Below are 15,969 nucleotides of genomic sequence, written 5' to 3' on the forward strand. Positions count from 1 at the left end.
TGTCTGCTAGGCCATGGCTCCACCAACCCTACAGTTTGGCTCAGTTGGCTGGACAGCTGGTTCATAATGCAGAGCGGCACCAACAGCATGGGTTCAATTCCCGTACTGGCTGAAGTTATTCTTGGAGACCCTGTCTTCTCAACCTTGCCCCTCACCTAAGGTGTGGTGATCCTCAGGTTAAAATCACCACCAGTCAGCTCTCCCTCTCCAAGGGGAGAGCAGCCTATAGTTATCTGGGACTATGGCAACTACCTTTTACTCCAACCCCAGTTGCCCCTCTTCGAAGGCGCTGGCCATCGATATGCCTGCATCCTGCAGGTGCAGCCTCAATGGTGATCACTACTATGATGGTGATGCTGCTGAGATGCTGAGATAGCTCTCTGATTGGGACAGCAGCACTTGGGAGAGTGGGCCGCCACCCTTACTACGGACAGAACAGCCCCATTGGCAGCTGGAGGAAAAACGCAGCACTGGGTCCCACGCCCACCAAAGTGAGATTGCTTCCTGCTTTTGGCTCCTGTGGTGGACCCCCGCTGCTTCAGAAAGTCCCAGTCAGACATGCTCCCTGCAGTTGAATTGTAAATCAGAAAGTCACCCTGAATCCTGGTCAGGGTCTTTGCCATCACTTTTTCCCCTTTTCCTTCAGGCTCTTCCAATGTCTCACGTAGCATGATTTTTTAAATAATGGACACATTTTCTCTTTTGATGTTCTTCCGCCCCAACACAGTTATTCAGCTTGTGTCTCTGCCCATAGGCTACTTGTCTACCTCTCTGTCTCTGGTCAGGCAGTAAGGTCAACAGGCAGATGGTGTAAGAAATAGGGAGCTGTAAAGAATGATCAAGACATGGAATGCACTTACAGCTGGACTAGTGAAAGAATAACTCCTGGGCTACATTCCCCAAAAGTGGCAACACAGGTGACCAAGGTGATTAAGAAGGCATATGGCATGCTTGCCTTCACCAGCCGAGGCACTGAGTACAAAAGCTGGCAAATCATGTTTCAGCTATATTAAACCTTGGTTAGGCCACATTTGGAGTACTACATGCAGTTCTGGTCGCCACACTACCAGAACGACATTGAAGCTTTGGAGAGGGTGCAAAGAAGGTTCACCAGGATGTTGCCTGGTCTCAAGGGTGTTAGCTATGAGGAGAGGTTGAACAAACTAGGATTGTTTTCACTGGAAAGTTGGAGGCTGAGGGGAGACCTGATCGAGGTCTACAAAATTATGAGAGGCACAGACAGGGTGGATAGTTAGAGGTTTTTTCCCAGGGTGAAAGTATCAATTACAAGGGGACACAAGTTCAAGGTGAGAGGGGGAAAGTTTAAGGGAGATGGGCGGGGGAAGTTTTTCACACAGACAGTGATGGGTACCTGGAACGCGCTGCCAGAGGAGGTGGTGGAAGCAGGCACATTAGCAACATTTAAGAGGCATCTGGATGGGGACATGAATAGGGAGGGAATAGAGGGATATGGGCCGAGTAAGGGCAAAAGGTCTTTTTTTAGTTTAGTTAGGGCATCATGGTCGGCGCAGGCTTGGAGGGACAAAGGGCCTGTTCCTGTGCTGTACTTTTCTTTGCTCTTTATAAAGAGATATGCATATCTGCACCTTGTTCCTGCTTTTAAATGTAGCAGCTCAAGTAGATAAGGTCACAAAAAGCGCATGCCTACGTTTCATATCCTGAGACATACAATACAAAGAGACTCAGGTCCCCCTGATTTTCCTCTTTGAGTACACATTGACCCGTGGCTCAACATCCACTGAGACATTGGCTACACCAAGAAGATAGAGCCTGGGTATTCTGCCAAGCTTACCTCCTGTTCCCTCACTGTTCACTACCCACCTACAAGACTCAAGTCAAGAGTGTAATGGAATACTCACCTGGATTGATGCAAAAGGATCGAGCAGTCTGTTTGACCTTTTTTAGCAGGGAATTTTAACCTCAATTCACTTATTGGGAAACCAATGCAGTCATAAAACTAATGCAATCACTGGGATTCCGGCAAAAATTGTAAAACTAGGCTGGGTATAAAATCAATCAGCAATGAAATCAATGGATACACAAAAATGGTGATAAAGCTTCCAAACATATTTGTTTAAAGTTTATTTATTAGTGTCACGAGTACGCTTACATTAACACTGCAATGAAGTTACTGTGAAAATCCCCTAGTCGCCACACTCCAATGCTTGTTCGGGTACACTGAGGGAGAATTTAGCATGGCCTAAACGCCTAAGCAGCACATCTTTCGGTCTGTGGAAGGAAACCGGAGCACCTGAAGGAAACCCACGCAGGCATGGGGAGAACGTGCCAACTCCACACAGACAGTGGCCCAAGCTGTGAATTGAACTTGGGTCCCTGGCGCTATGAGGTAGCAATGCTAACCACTATGTCACCGTGCCGCCCATATTTATGCAGTAATGAAGGAGATAGAGTTATAGGGTGGATCTTTCCCTTGCAAAGGTCCACTGACCTCGGGCAGGATTTTCCATTCTTGGGACAAGCGCGGCTGGAAAATCCTGCTCATAGAGCCATATAGCGCAGGGCCCATCAAAGAACAAAGAACAATAGAACATAGAACATAGAACATTACAGCGCAGAACAGGCCCTTCGGCCCACGATGTTGCACCGACCAGTTAAAAAAAAAAAACTGTGACCCTCCAACCTAAACCAATTTCTTTTCGTCCATGAACCTATCTACGGATCTCTTAAACGCCCCCAAACTAGGCGCATTTACTACTGATGCTGGCAGGGCATTCCAATCCCTCACCACCCTCTGGGTAAAGAACCTACCCCTGACATCGGTTCTATAACTACCCCCCCTCAATTTAAAGCCATGCCCCCTCGTGCTGGATTTCTCCATCAGAGGAAAAAGGCTATCACTATCCACCCTATCTAAACCTCTAATCATCTTATATGTTTCAATAAGATCCCCTCTTAGCCGCCGCCTTTCCAGCGAAAACAATCCCAAATCCCTCAGCCTCTCCTCATAGGATCTCCCCTCCATACCAGGCAACATCCTGGTAAACCTCCTCTGCACCCTCTCCAAAGCCTCCACATCCTTCCTGTAATGTGGGGACCAGAACTGCACACAGTACTCCAAGTGCGGCCGCACCAGAGTTGTGTACAGTTGCAACATAACGCTACGACTCCTAAATTCAATCCCCCTACCAATAAACGCCAAGACACCATATGCCTTCTTAACAACCTTATCTACTTGATTCCCAACTTTCAGGGATCTATGCACACATACACCTAGATCCCTCTGCTCCTCCACACTATTCAAAGTCCTCCCGTTAGCCCTATACTCAACACATCTGTTATTCCTACCAAAGTGAATTACCTCACACTTCTCCGCATTAAACTCCATCCGCCACCTCTCGGCCCAACTTTGCAACCTGTCTAAGTCTTCCTGCAAACTACGACACCCTTCCTCACTGTCTACCACACCACCGACTTTGGTGTCATCAGCAAATTTGCTAATCCACCCAACTATACCCTCATCCAGATCATTAATAAATATTACAAACAGCAGTGGCCCCAAAACAGATCCCTGAGGTACACCACTTGTAACCGCACTCCATGATGAATATTTACTATCAACCACCACCCTCTGTTTCCTATCCGCTAGCCAATTCCTGATCCAATTTCCTAGATCACCCCCAATCCCATACATCTGCATTTTCTGCAGAAGCCTACCATGGTGAACCTTATCAAACGCCTTACTAAAATCCATATATACCACGTCCACTGCCTTGCCCCCATCCACCTCCTTGGTCACTTTCTCAAAAAACTCAATAAGGTTAGTAAGGCACGACCTACCTGCCACAAAACCATGCTGACTATCACCTATCAATTCATTACTCTCCAAATAACTATAAATCCTATCCCTTATAATTTTTTCCAACATCTTGCCGACAACAGAAGTGAGACTCACCGGTCTATAATTCCCGGGGAAGTCTCTGTTCCCCTTCTTAAACAATGGGACAACATTCGCTAACCTCCAATCTTCTGGTACTATACCAGAGGCCAACGACGACCTGAAGATCAGAGCCAGAGGCTCTGCAATCACTTCTCTTGCCTCCCAGAGAATCCTTGGATAAATCCCATCCGGACCAGGGGATTTATCTATTTTCAGACCCTCCAGAATATCCTGCACATCCTCCTTATCAACTGTAATACTGTCTATTCTACTCCCTTGCAACCCAGTGTCCTCCTCAGCTATATTCATGTCCCCTTGCGTGAACACCGAAGAGAAATATTGGTTCAATGCTTCACCAATCTCCTCCGGTTCCACACATAACTTCCCTCTGCCATCTATAACTGGCCCTAAACTTGCCCTAACCAACCTTCTGTTCTTGACATACCTATAGAACGCCTTAGGATTCTCTTTAACCCTATCCGCCAAAGTCTTCTCATGTCCCCTTTTAGCCCTTCTAAGCTCGCTCTTCAACTCCCTCTTAGCCAATCTAAAGCTTTCTAGTGCACTACCCGAGTGCTCACGTCTCATCCGAACATAAGCCTCCTTTTTCTTTTTAACCAACAAAGAAACTTTTTTGGTGCACCACGGTTCCCTAGCCCTACCAATTCCTCCTTGCCTGACAGGGACATACCTATCACAGACTCGCAGTAGCTGCTCCTTGAAAAAACTCCACATGTCGGACGTTCCCAGTCCCTGTAATCTCCTAGTCCAACCTATGTTTCCTAATTCTCTCCTAATAGCCTCATAATTACCCTTCCCCCAGCTAAAACCACTGGCCCGAGGTTCATGCCTATCCCTTTCCATCACTAAGGTGAACGTAACCGAATTGTGGTCACTATCACCAAAATGCACACCAACTTCCAAGTCTAGCACCTGGTCTGGCTCATTTCCCAGCACCAGATCCAATATAGCCTCACCTCTAGTTGGCCTGTCTACATACTGAGTCAAAAAACCTTCCTGCACGCTTTGAACAAAAACTGACCCCTCTAACGAGCTAGAGCTATAACAATTCCAGTCAATATTAGTCAAGTTAAAATCCCCCATAACAATTGCCCTATTACTTTCACTCCTAAGCAGGATTGACTCCGCAATCCTTTCCTCAACCTCTCTAGAACTTTTAGGAGGTCTATAAAAGACTCCCAACAGGGTGACCTCTCCTCTCCTATTTCTAATCTCCGCCCATACTACCTCAACAGATAAGTCCTCATCAAACCTCCTCTCTGACACTGTGATACAATCTCTGACCAATAATGCTACCCCTCCCCCTCTTCTACCTCCTTCCCTACTTCGACTAAAACATTTGAACCCCGGGACCTGCAGCATCCATTCCTGCCCCTGCTCTATCCATGTCTCTGAAATAGCCACAACATCGAAGTCCCAGGTACTGATCCACGCTGCAAGTTCACCCACTTTATTGCGAATACTCCTGGCATTGAAGTATACACATTTCAAACCCTGCTCCACCCCACCTCTGCAATGCCGTGCATTGCAGTCCCCATCCATGCATCCCTCACTTTCAGCCCCACTACTCAGGATCCCTCCCCCCCCCCGAATCAGTTTAAACCTCCCTGCATGGCCTTAGCAAATTTACCCCCCAGGATATTGGTCCCCTTCTGATTAAGGTGTAGACCATCCTTCTCATAGAGGTCACACCTTCCCCAGTACGAGCCCCAATTGCTTAAGTACCTGAACCCCTCCCTCCTGCACCATCCCCTCAGCCATGAATTCAAACCTTCCCTCTCCCTATTCCTCTCTAAACTATCCCGTGGTACAGGCAAGAGTCCAGAGATAACCACTCTGTCAGTCTTGGCCTTTAGTTTCCACCCCAACTCCATAAATCCCTGCCTAATATCCCCTTCCCCTATCCTCCCTATGTCGTGTGTCCCCACATGTACAATAACTTGTGGTTTATCTCCCTCCCCCCTAAGAGTCCTGAATACCCTGTCAGACACATCCCGGACCCCAGCCCCTGGTAGGCAACACACCAACCCTGAGTCCCTACCTTTAGTTCCGACCCTCCTATCTGTCCCCTTAATTGTGGAGTCCCCAATCACAAGGCCCAGTCTTTTACAGCCCCTAACCACCTGAGCTTTCTCACTCGGCTCACCCCCAGAGATCTGCTCTCTATGCTCAGTTGATTCCTCCTCAACTGTAGCCTCCAGCACCGAAAACCTATTATGGAGGGGAACCGCCCCAGTACAAAGAACAGTACAGCACAGGAAACAGGCCCTTCGGCCCTCCAAGCCTGTGCCGCTCCTTGGTCCAACTAGACCAATCGTTTGTATCCCTCCATTCCCAGGCTGCTCATGTGACTATCCAGGTAAGTCTTAAATGATGTCAGCGTGCCTGCCTCCACCACCCTACTTGGCAGCGCATTCCAGGCCCCCACCACCCTCTGTGTAAAAAACGTCCCTCTGATGTCTGAGTTATACTTCGCCCCTCTCAGCTTGAGCCCGTGACCCCTCGTGATCGTCACCTCCGACCTGGGAAAAAGCTTCCCACTGTTCACCCTATCTATACCCTTCATAATCTTGTATACCTCTATTAGATCTCCCCTCATTCTCCGTCTTTCCAAGGAGAACAACCCCAGTCTACCCAATCTCTCCTCATAGCTAAGACCCTCCATACCAGGCAACATCCTGATAAACCTTCTCTGCACTCTCTCCAATGCCTCCACGTCCTTCTGGTAGTGCGGCGACCAGAACTGGACGCAGTACTCCAAATGTGGCCTAACCAGCGTTCTATACAGCTGCATCATCAGACTCCAGCTTTTATACTCTATACCCCGTCCTATAAAGGCAAGCATACCATATGCCTTCTTCATCACCTTCTCCACCTGTGTTGCCACCTTCAAGGATTTGTGGACTTGCACACCTAGGTCCCTCTGTGTTTCTATACTCCTGATGACTCTGCCATTTATTGTATAACTCCTCCCTACATTATTTCTTCCAAAATGCATCACTTCGCATTTATCCGGATTAAATTCCATCTGCCACCTCTCCGCCCAATTTTCCAGCCTATCTATATCCTGCTGTATTGCCTGACAATGCTCTTCGCTATCCGCAATTCCAGCCATCTTCGTGTCATCCGCAAACTTGCTGATTACACCAGTTACACCTTCTTCCAAATCATTTATCAAATCATCAAATCTGCACCGACAATAACTTGCACTAGAGATGCGCTAATCCCATTTTCCTGCACTGGTCTTATATCCTTGCATGTTATGATATTTCAAGTGTTCATCCAAACATTTTTTAAAGGTTGTAAGGTTTTCGGCCTCCACTACCTTGCCAGGCAGTGCATTTCAGATTGGGACAAATCATGGGTATATATACTTTTTTCTGGTTTTGCGACTGTTTCCCGTATTAACTCTTCCACTTTCACCATGGTTTAAAATGCCAGGCTATTACTTTGATCAGCCTGCCTAAAAAATAAGGGACTTTCCTGCAGGTGGCTCCAGCAGCAAGTCCTGCAGTCCGCCCTCACTCCGTTCATCCAGATGATTAATAGGAAGATTGGCATTTCAAAGTTCCAATCAGCTGGTTCATTCCAATGGTGTAAACAACCATTACCAGCTGGAAACTTCCTTCACTTTTAGGCAGCTGAGAGAGACAGAACGACGACACTTTAAAACATACTACTCATTAAAATTTAGATGCCAGTGGATAGAGGAATTAATAGGAAAAGATGCACTCCACAGGGAAAATAGAGGGCATTGTCAAAGGAGGTGTCAGCAACTGTGAATCACTTGTCTTAGAAGTATCATTGCCAGCGTAGGAAATTAAAAGTTTTACACAATGCGGTAATGTAATCAATCCAATTAAATTGCCATCTTTACATTATATGTTATTGCAATCAGAAGAATATTCAGAAAAATGGAAAATTGCGGAGCTCATCTGTAAGTGAAATGCTATGTAATCAAATAATAATCAGCAAACCTGCCTCCACTGTCCTTGCGCAATTCCTCCTCATCCCCAATCTCCCTTTCCTCTCCAAAGTCCGTGAATTTGTTCTCACCCCCCTCCCCCCACAAATGTGTGCCCATCTTTCCCACCATTTTGTGTTTGAAACCCTGCAATCAGTCTCGTCCCTGTACCAAAGTGGCTTGTTGGCAAAGTCATAAATGATGTATTTGAGACTGTGACCATGGTGAACCATCCCTTCTCATCCTTTTCAACTTACTTGCAGCCTTTGGCACAGTTGACCACACCATTCTCCTCTTACATCTCCCCATTCCCCACATTGTCCAGTGTCCTTGCTTGGTTCTATTCCTACCTATCGAATCATAACTAGTAAACCATCTGGAATGGCTTCTCTTCCCACTCCCGCACTAATACCTCTGGAGGTCCCCCCACTGATGAATTTCACGGTAATTTCATTGCAGTGTTAATGTATGCCTTACTTGTGACTAATAAATAAACTTAACTGGTCCATCCTTGGCCCTCTTATATTTCTTATCCACATGATGGCACATTGGTTAGCACTGCTGCCTCACAGCGCCAGGGACCCAGGTTCGATTCCCGGCTTGGGTCACTGTCTGTGTGGAGTCGGCACGTTCTCTCCGTGTCTGCGTTTGTTTCCTCCAGGTGCTCCTGTTTCCTCCCACAGTCCGAAAGACGTGCTGGCTAGCATTGGCCATGCTAAATTCTCCCCCATGTACCCAAACAGGTGCCGGAGTGTGGCGACTAGGGGGTTTTCACAGTAACTTCATTGCAGTGTTAATGCAAGCCTACTTGTGACACTAATAAATGAACTTAAACACATTTGAACTTTATCACTGTTTTTAATTACTGCAACACAGGGCTTTCTCTTAGATACAGTCATCTGCACAGCAAGGCTAACGTGTGCCTAGACCCCGTTGACAATCCGAAGCTTAAGCTGCAACAAAGGGGCGACTTTCCATCGGGATTTGCCTCGGGGGCCCCCTGAGGCTCTGACGGCAGATGATCAGGAAGACCCAGCCCCGCGAGGGTTCCGCTTGTTTGACTGGCTCTGTTTCAGCCCAGCTAGAGTGGTGCTTGCCCACTGGCGGATATAATAAATACATAGTTGAGTCTGAGTTGCCTTTTGTTGCCTAGATTAAACATGGGCAGGATCGATTTCCAGATGAGAACTCATTTTGTACGGTTGACCGGCTCAATTCTCACAATGTCAGCTTCCAGCTAGAAATAGCTCCAAAAAAATGTGCAGTGCAGATTTCACATTTCATAACTCTGCCGAAGTTTTATTGAAATAGAAAAATAAAACGCTACAGTTGCTAAAATTAGTTTCTCATTTGCAGTTACTGAGAGGTTAGATACGATTTATGAGACTTCCTGACCTTATACGACAGCATTATTTCCTTCTCCCTGTTATGATTTAGTTTGAACCTGGTGTTGACAGTGTATTGTGGAACAGGTCTGAATATACCAGCAAGCAGCAGTCAACATCTCCACTCACCTTTACCCGACGGTTAACTTTTTTTTTATTCATCAAGCATCCTTTTGTCACAATCATTGGAGGTTATAAATGAAGGCAGAAATAGATTGTGTTATTTCTATAGCGTATAAAAGTGAATGTTGTTATTTATTTTTTATTCAATCCTGGGATGTGAGCATCGCTGGCTGGGCCAGCATTTATTGCCCATCCCTGAGACCATTTAAGAGTCAAACCACATTTAAGAGTCAACCTGGAATCACATGTAGGCCAGGCCGGGTCAGGAAGACAGATTTCCTTCGCTAAAGGACGTTCGTGAACCAGATGGATTTTTAAAAAATGACAATTGACAACGGTTTCATGGTCATCATCAGACTTTTAATTCCAGATTTCTTTTTACATTGAATTCAAATTCCACCAAATGCCATGGTGGGATTCGAACCAAGGTCTCCAAAGCATTATCCTGACAGTAATGTTCAAAAATGTGTGTGTTAGGTTGATTGGCCATGATAAATTGCCCCTTAGTGTCAGGGGGATTAGCAGGGTAAATACATGGGGTTATGGGGATAGGGCCTGGGTGGGATTGTTGTCAGTGCAGGCTTGATGGGTCGAATGGCCTCCTTCGGCACTGTAGGGTTTCTGCTCTCGGTCTCCAGTCCAATGACACGACCACTGTGCTACCACCTCCCCTAAATTATATATATCATCACATTCTTCTTCGCAATCAGTCACCAGTGGTGGTGGACAATTGAACAACTGTGCAGGGGAGGAGGAGAATCCACAAATATTCCCATTATTAATGATAGGCGAGCCAACCACAACAGAGCAAAGGATAAGGCTGACACAGTTCTGAGCACCTTCTCCACAATCCTCCAGTTTTGGCCAATGGACGATCCAGCTCAGTTTCCTTCTCCCTCTTCGAACAATATTCCAGCAATAGGACTGAAAACTTGTGCTCAAGAACTTGCCACACCTTGAACCGAGCTGTTCCAGTAAAGATACAACACTGGCATCTGCCTTACAATGTGGAAAATTGCCCAGTTATGTCCTATCCACAAAAAGCAGGACCAATCCAACTCAGCCAATTACCACCCCATCAGTCTACAAAGTGATGGAAGGGGTCAGTAATAGTGCTAACAAGTGGCACTTACTCAGCAATAACCCGCAAACAGATGTTCAGCTTGGGATCTGCCAGGGTCACTCAGCTCCAGGCCTCATTGCACCCTTCATCCAAACATGGCCAAAAGAGCTGAACTCCAGAGGTGAGGTGAGCCCTTGACATCATGGCAGCATTTGACCAAATGTGGCATCAAGAAGCCCTAGCAAACTGCAGTCAATAGCAATCAAAAGGAAGACTCTTCAGTGGTTGAAAGATGGTTGTGGTTATTGGAGGTCAGTCACCTCAGTTTCTGGACATCCTTCCAGGTGTTGCTAAGGGTAGTGTTCTCAGCCCATCAATCTTCAGCTGTTTCGTCGTCACCTTTCATCCTTCACAGGGTCAGAAATGGGGATATTTGTTGATGATTTCACAATGTGATATTACTCACACAAGCTGGACTGCAGTGGTCCAGGAAGGTGGATTCCCATCACCTTTTCGAGGACAATTAGGGATGAGCAACAAATAACATGTCAGCAATATTCACATCCCATAATATTCTCCTACCACTCCTGTTCCTCTAAAGCGTACTTCACAACATTTGTTATCAAAGGACAAAGAAAATTACAGCATAGGAATAAGCCCTTCAGCCCTCCAAGCTTGTACCAACCATGCTGCTCATCTGAACTAAAACTTCATACCCTTCCGGGACCATACCCCTCTATTCCCATCCTATTCATGTATTTGTCCAGACGCCCTTTAAAAGTCACTATCATATCTGCTTCCACAACCTCCGCTGGCAGCGGGTTCCAGGCACCCACCACCTTCTGTGTAAAAAACATGCTTCGTACATCTCCTTTAAACCTTGCTGCTTGTACCTTGAACCTGTGCCCCCTGGTAATTGACTCTTCCAGCCTGGGAAAAAGCTTCTGACTATCCACTCTGTCCATGCCCCCCATAATCTTATAGGCTTCTGTCAAGTCGCCCCTCAACCTCCGTTGTTCCAGTGAGAACAAACCAAGTTTCTCCAGCCTCTCCTCATAGCTGATGCCCTCCATACCAGGCAACATCCGGGTAAATCTTTTCTGTACCGTTCCCAAAGCCTCCACATCCTTCTCGTCGTGTGGCGAACCAGAATTGAACACTATGGGTGAGATTTTACGACCTCACTCAGACGAGGCTTGTAAAATTCCACCCGATGCCAATAGAGAATTCCGTTCTGCGAGCGAGGCAGTAAAAGTTCAGCCTATATTCCAAGTGCGGCCTAACTAAGGTTCTATATCATCTGATACCTTACACCAGCAGCTATTCTTCATGTGTGAAGTATAATAGTGAGAGTTAGCGGGCTATGTGGGCAACCATACTAAAGCATGATCATGTCAGGAATGTGTGTTCACACGCATGCACACACACATAAGTACTTCTGAGAGTAGAAATCCTTAATAAATGTTTCCCTCCTATCTCAAACAATGGAAGGGAGGAGAAACACCTCAATCAGCTGGCTGAGTCAGTGCAGACTGCTGATCAGACCTGACCTGTAATATAAGGGTGGCACGGTGGCACAGTGATTAGCTGCTGCCTCACAGCGCCAGGGACCCAGGTTCAATTCCGGCCTCGGGTCACTCTGTGTGGAGTTTGCACATTCTCCCCTTGTCTGTGTGGGTTTCCTCCGGGTGTTCCGGTTTCCTCCCACAGTCCAAAGATGTGTGGGTCAGGTTGATTGGGCATGCTAAATTGTCCCTTTGTGTCAGGGGGACTAGCAGCGTAAATATGTGGGTTTACAGGGATAGGGCCTGGGTGGAATTGCGGTCAGTGCAGGCTCGATGGGCTGAATGGCCTTCCTTCTGCACTGTAGGGATTCTATAACAACGGGGACATTTATCACTGAGCCATCATGGTAACTGAGGTGCGTTAAGTTTGATTGATCACTCCGACAGCATCGCACAAACCAGACGCAAAACTGTCATCTCGCTCACATCAAATGGCATCAATTTTTGTTGCATCTTAATAACTGCCTCATCATCGAAATTCATTCATCTTCCCAAAACCACTGGTCCATTTATCTTAACCCGTATAAAAAAAGTCTTCCAGCAATGTTTTTTTTTGTCAATATAGTCACTTTCAGGAATTATTTTCTGTCTACCTGAGCCAATTAAGCCAGTTCTTGAGAAGGCTCCAATTCATCAAACTCAAAGCTAACTGGAAGCATACCTGTTAGACCTGGAAGAGTCCTCTTCTCTTAGGGATTTGTTAAATGTCTCTTTTTAAGGCTACAGCAACTCAACATTACCACATGCCTTAGCTCCAGAGGACAGCGACTCTGAAAATAAATGATTCCTGGAATCTAATCAGACTTTAAAAGGCGTTAACTTCAGACCCACTATCACTATCCATCTCAAATAATCTACTTCACAGAACTGCAGCCAATCCTTTCATCATTTTAAAAATACTGAACTATTCTATCTGTGTTACTCTAAAGTTATTGGGAACATAGAAACATAGAAGATAGGAGCAGGAGGAGGCCATTTGGCCCTGTGAGCCTGCTCCGCCATTCATTACGATCATGGCTGATCATCCAACTCAATAGCCTAATCTTGCTTTATCTCCATAACCTTTGAACCCATTCACCCCCAGTCCAAAATCCAGTTGCCTCTTGAATACATTCAATGTTATAGAAAATGATATAGGCTACTGAGCTCTTTAAGCCTGTTTCATCATTGAGTAACATCATAACTAATACGCAACACAACTCCATAAACCTGCCTTTGTCTCCATGGTTTCATGGTGGTTATCATAGAATCCCTACAGTGCAAAAAGAGGCCGTTTGGCCCACGAAGACTGCACCGACTCTCTGACAGAGCATCTTACCCAGGCCCAGTCCCCGTTCCCCTACATATTTATCCCACTAATGCTCCCTAACCTACACATCTTTCAACATTAAGGGACAATTTAGTGTGGCCAATCCACCTAACCGGCACATCTTTGGACTGTGGGAGGAAACCGGAGCACCCGCACAGACGCGGGGAGAATGTGCAAACTCCACACAGACAGTCACCCAAGGCTGGAATCAAACCCAGGTCCCTGCCGCTGTGAGGCAGCAGTGCTAACCACTGTGCCACCATGCCAACGCTATCTTCCTCAACATCTCTCCATCGCTTCATCATGCACGGAACCAAATCCACTAAAATTCTACCAGCACAGAATGTCACCATGGTGCATGAAATAAGATTACAACTCAGTTTTGCATTCAGTAGTCGGAACAACACAACCTAAAATTCTATGTGATCTCCTTCCAGCTATTGCACCCTATTTACTGAATGATCATCTGCTGTGCCAGGTCTCTTTACTAATTTGCTGTCTTGATAAGACTACTTCTCCATGGCATAGAATTGTTGCAGTATTTTAACCTTAAGTGTATGACATCTGCCATGCACACAAACAAATTCAGCAAACTCATAGATTGCGACATATTGATTCAACCTCAATCATTAACTCTCATTTAAGGATTTGGGGAGAGTATTGCTGAAAAAGACACTTTGCTGAAGCTTCTCGATAAAAACTTTTGCAAGTCTGTGCTTGCAAATTGCAAAACACAGTCCAGAATTTTCCGGCTGTTCACGCTGGTGGGATCTGCCGGTCCGTACTGATGGCACACCCTTATTAAGGGTTTCCCGGCTGCAAGGGATGCATTCAACGGGAAGCCCCATTGACAACGGCGGGACCAGAAGAACCCACTGCCAGCCAGTGGTGCGCGGAAAGTCCTGTCCACAGTATCCAATATTAGATGTGATTCTGTGATTGAACAACATTTGTTAAGTAATCCTCAGTGTGCTAAAAATTACAGCGACAACCAATTTACAAATGTCAGTTTCAGTGTGGTGCATTTGCGTGTCATGGAAGCTACATATATTAATACACAGGGCTTTTTTCTTTGCAGACAGGAAAAACAGGTACACACATTGCCGCTGTTTCAGCTGAACAACATAAGGTGATAGCCATTTGCTGGTTCATTCCACAAGGCAATGCCTTGACCAGAGTCAAGGTACTTAGTTTAAATTTCAAATAATTCTTGGCAGTTAAGTGTCAGTCACTATCAATTGGTGTATTCATTATGGCAGCACCTTTGCCAATTAAAGACATTTTCCCAACTGATTAACACCTTCTTTTCATACAATACAAAGTTGTTGTTTCCCCTGTCATTGGTATTCTTGCGAATGCCCTGATGAGTGGAAGATGAAAAGCTTTAATGAAATGTCTTTTTTTCAGAAATACTCAAGTTCTAAGTTAAGATGAGTTTTAGATGAGCCTATTTTTAGAGCATTAGTGAAAGTGAACACTGATGATTTTGGGGAGATGTTGGCAGAGTGGCAATGTCAGTGGACAAGTAATCCAAAGACACAGGGAAATGCTGTAAGGATCAAATCCCACCATGGCAGGTGAGGATACTTAAATTATTGAATAAAAACTTTAAGTACAATTTAAAGTTACTTTTAGTAATGCCCACCATGAAATCATCATCAAGTATAATTAAAAACTTGATTTATCTGCTTCACTCCAGGGAAGGAAATCTGCCGACTTTACCCGGTCTGATCAACATGTGACCCCAGATTCACAGCAATGTGGTTGACTCTTAACTGTCCTCTAGTAAGCCACTCAGTTCATGGGAATTTAAGGATGGGAAACAGGGCTTGCCAGCAATACCCACATCCCATCAAAAAGTAAAAATAATGTGAAGTTTACAAAACTCCAATTCTCACTGGTTCCCAGCCAGATCCACACCTAGAGTCATAGAGTCATAGAGGTTTACAGCATGGAAACAGGCCCTTCGGCCCAACTTGTCCATGCTGCCTTTTTTTTAAGCTAGTCCCAATTGCCCACATCTGGCCCATATCCTTCTATACCCATCTTACCCATGTAACTATCTTTTTTTTTAAAGACAAAATTGTACCCGCCTCTACTACTACCTCTGGTAGCTCGTTCCAGACACTCACCACCCTCTGTGTGAACAAATTGCCCCTCTGGACTATTTTGTATCTCTCCCTTCTCACCTTAAACCTATGCCCTCCAGTTTTAGACTCCCCTACCTTTGGGGAAAGATATTGACGATCTAGCTGATCTATGCCCCTCATTATTTTATAAACCTCTATAAGATCACCCCTCAGCCTTCTAGGCTCCAGAGAAAAAAGTCCCAGTCTATCCAGCCTCTCCTTATAACTGAAACCATCAGGTCCCGGTAGCATCCTAGTAAATCTTTTATGCACTCTTTCTAGTTTAATACTATCCTTTCTATAATAGGGTGACCAGAACTGTACACAGTATTCCAAGTGTGGCCTTACCAATGTCTTGTACAACTTCAACAAGACATCCCAACTCCTGTATTCAATGTTCTGACCAATGAAACCAAGCATGCTGAATGCCTTCTTCACCACTCTGTCCACATGTGACTCCAATCTCAAGGAGCTATGAACCTGTACCCCTC

At 45.7% G+C, this 15,969-nt stretch overlaps 1 protein-coding gene across 1 annotated transcript in view; it reads left to right on the forward strand.

Moving 5' to 3' along the window:
* Nucleotides 1-241: 241 nt before the first annotated feature.
* Nucleotides 242-15,969, forward strand: part of gabra5 (gamma-aminobutyric acid type A receptor subunit alpha5) — a 137,513-nt gene continuing 121,785 nt past the window's right edge. Inside the window, exon 1 of the mRNA XM_078221468.1 lies at nt 242-350. Coding sequence (XP_078077594.1) covers nt 242-350 — 109 coding nt within the window. The remainder of the gene's footprint in view (nt 351-15,969) is intronic.

The sequence above is a fragment of the Mustelus asterias genome, chromosome 10, assembly GCF_964213995.1.
Source record: "Mustelus asterias chromosome 10, sMusAst1.hap1.1, whole genome shotgun sequence".
In the NCBI taxonomy this organism is placed as follows: domain Eukaryota; kingdom Metazoa; phylum Chordata; class Chondrichthyes; order Carcharhiniformes; family Triakidae; genus Mustelus; species Mustelus asterias.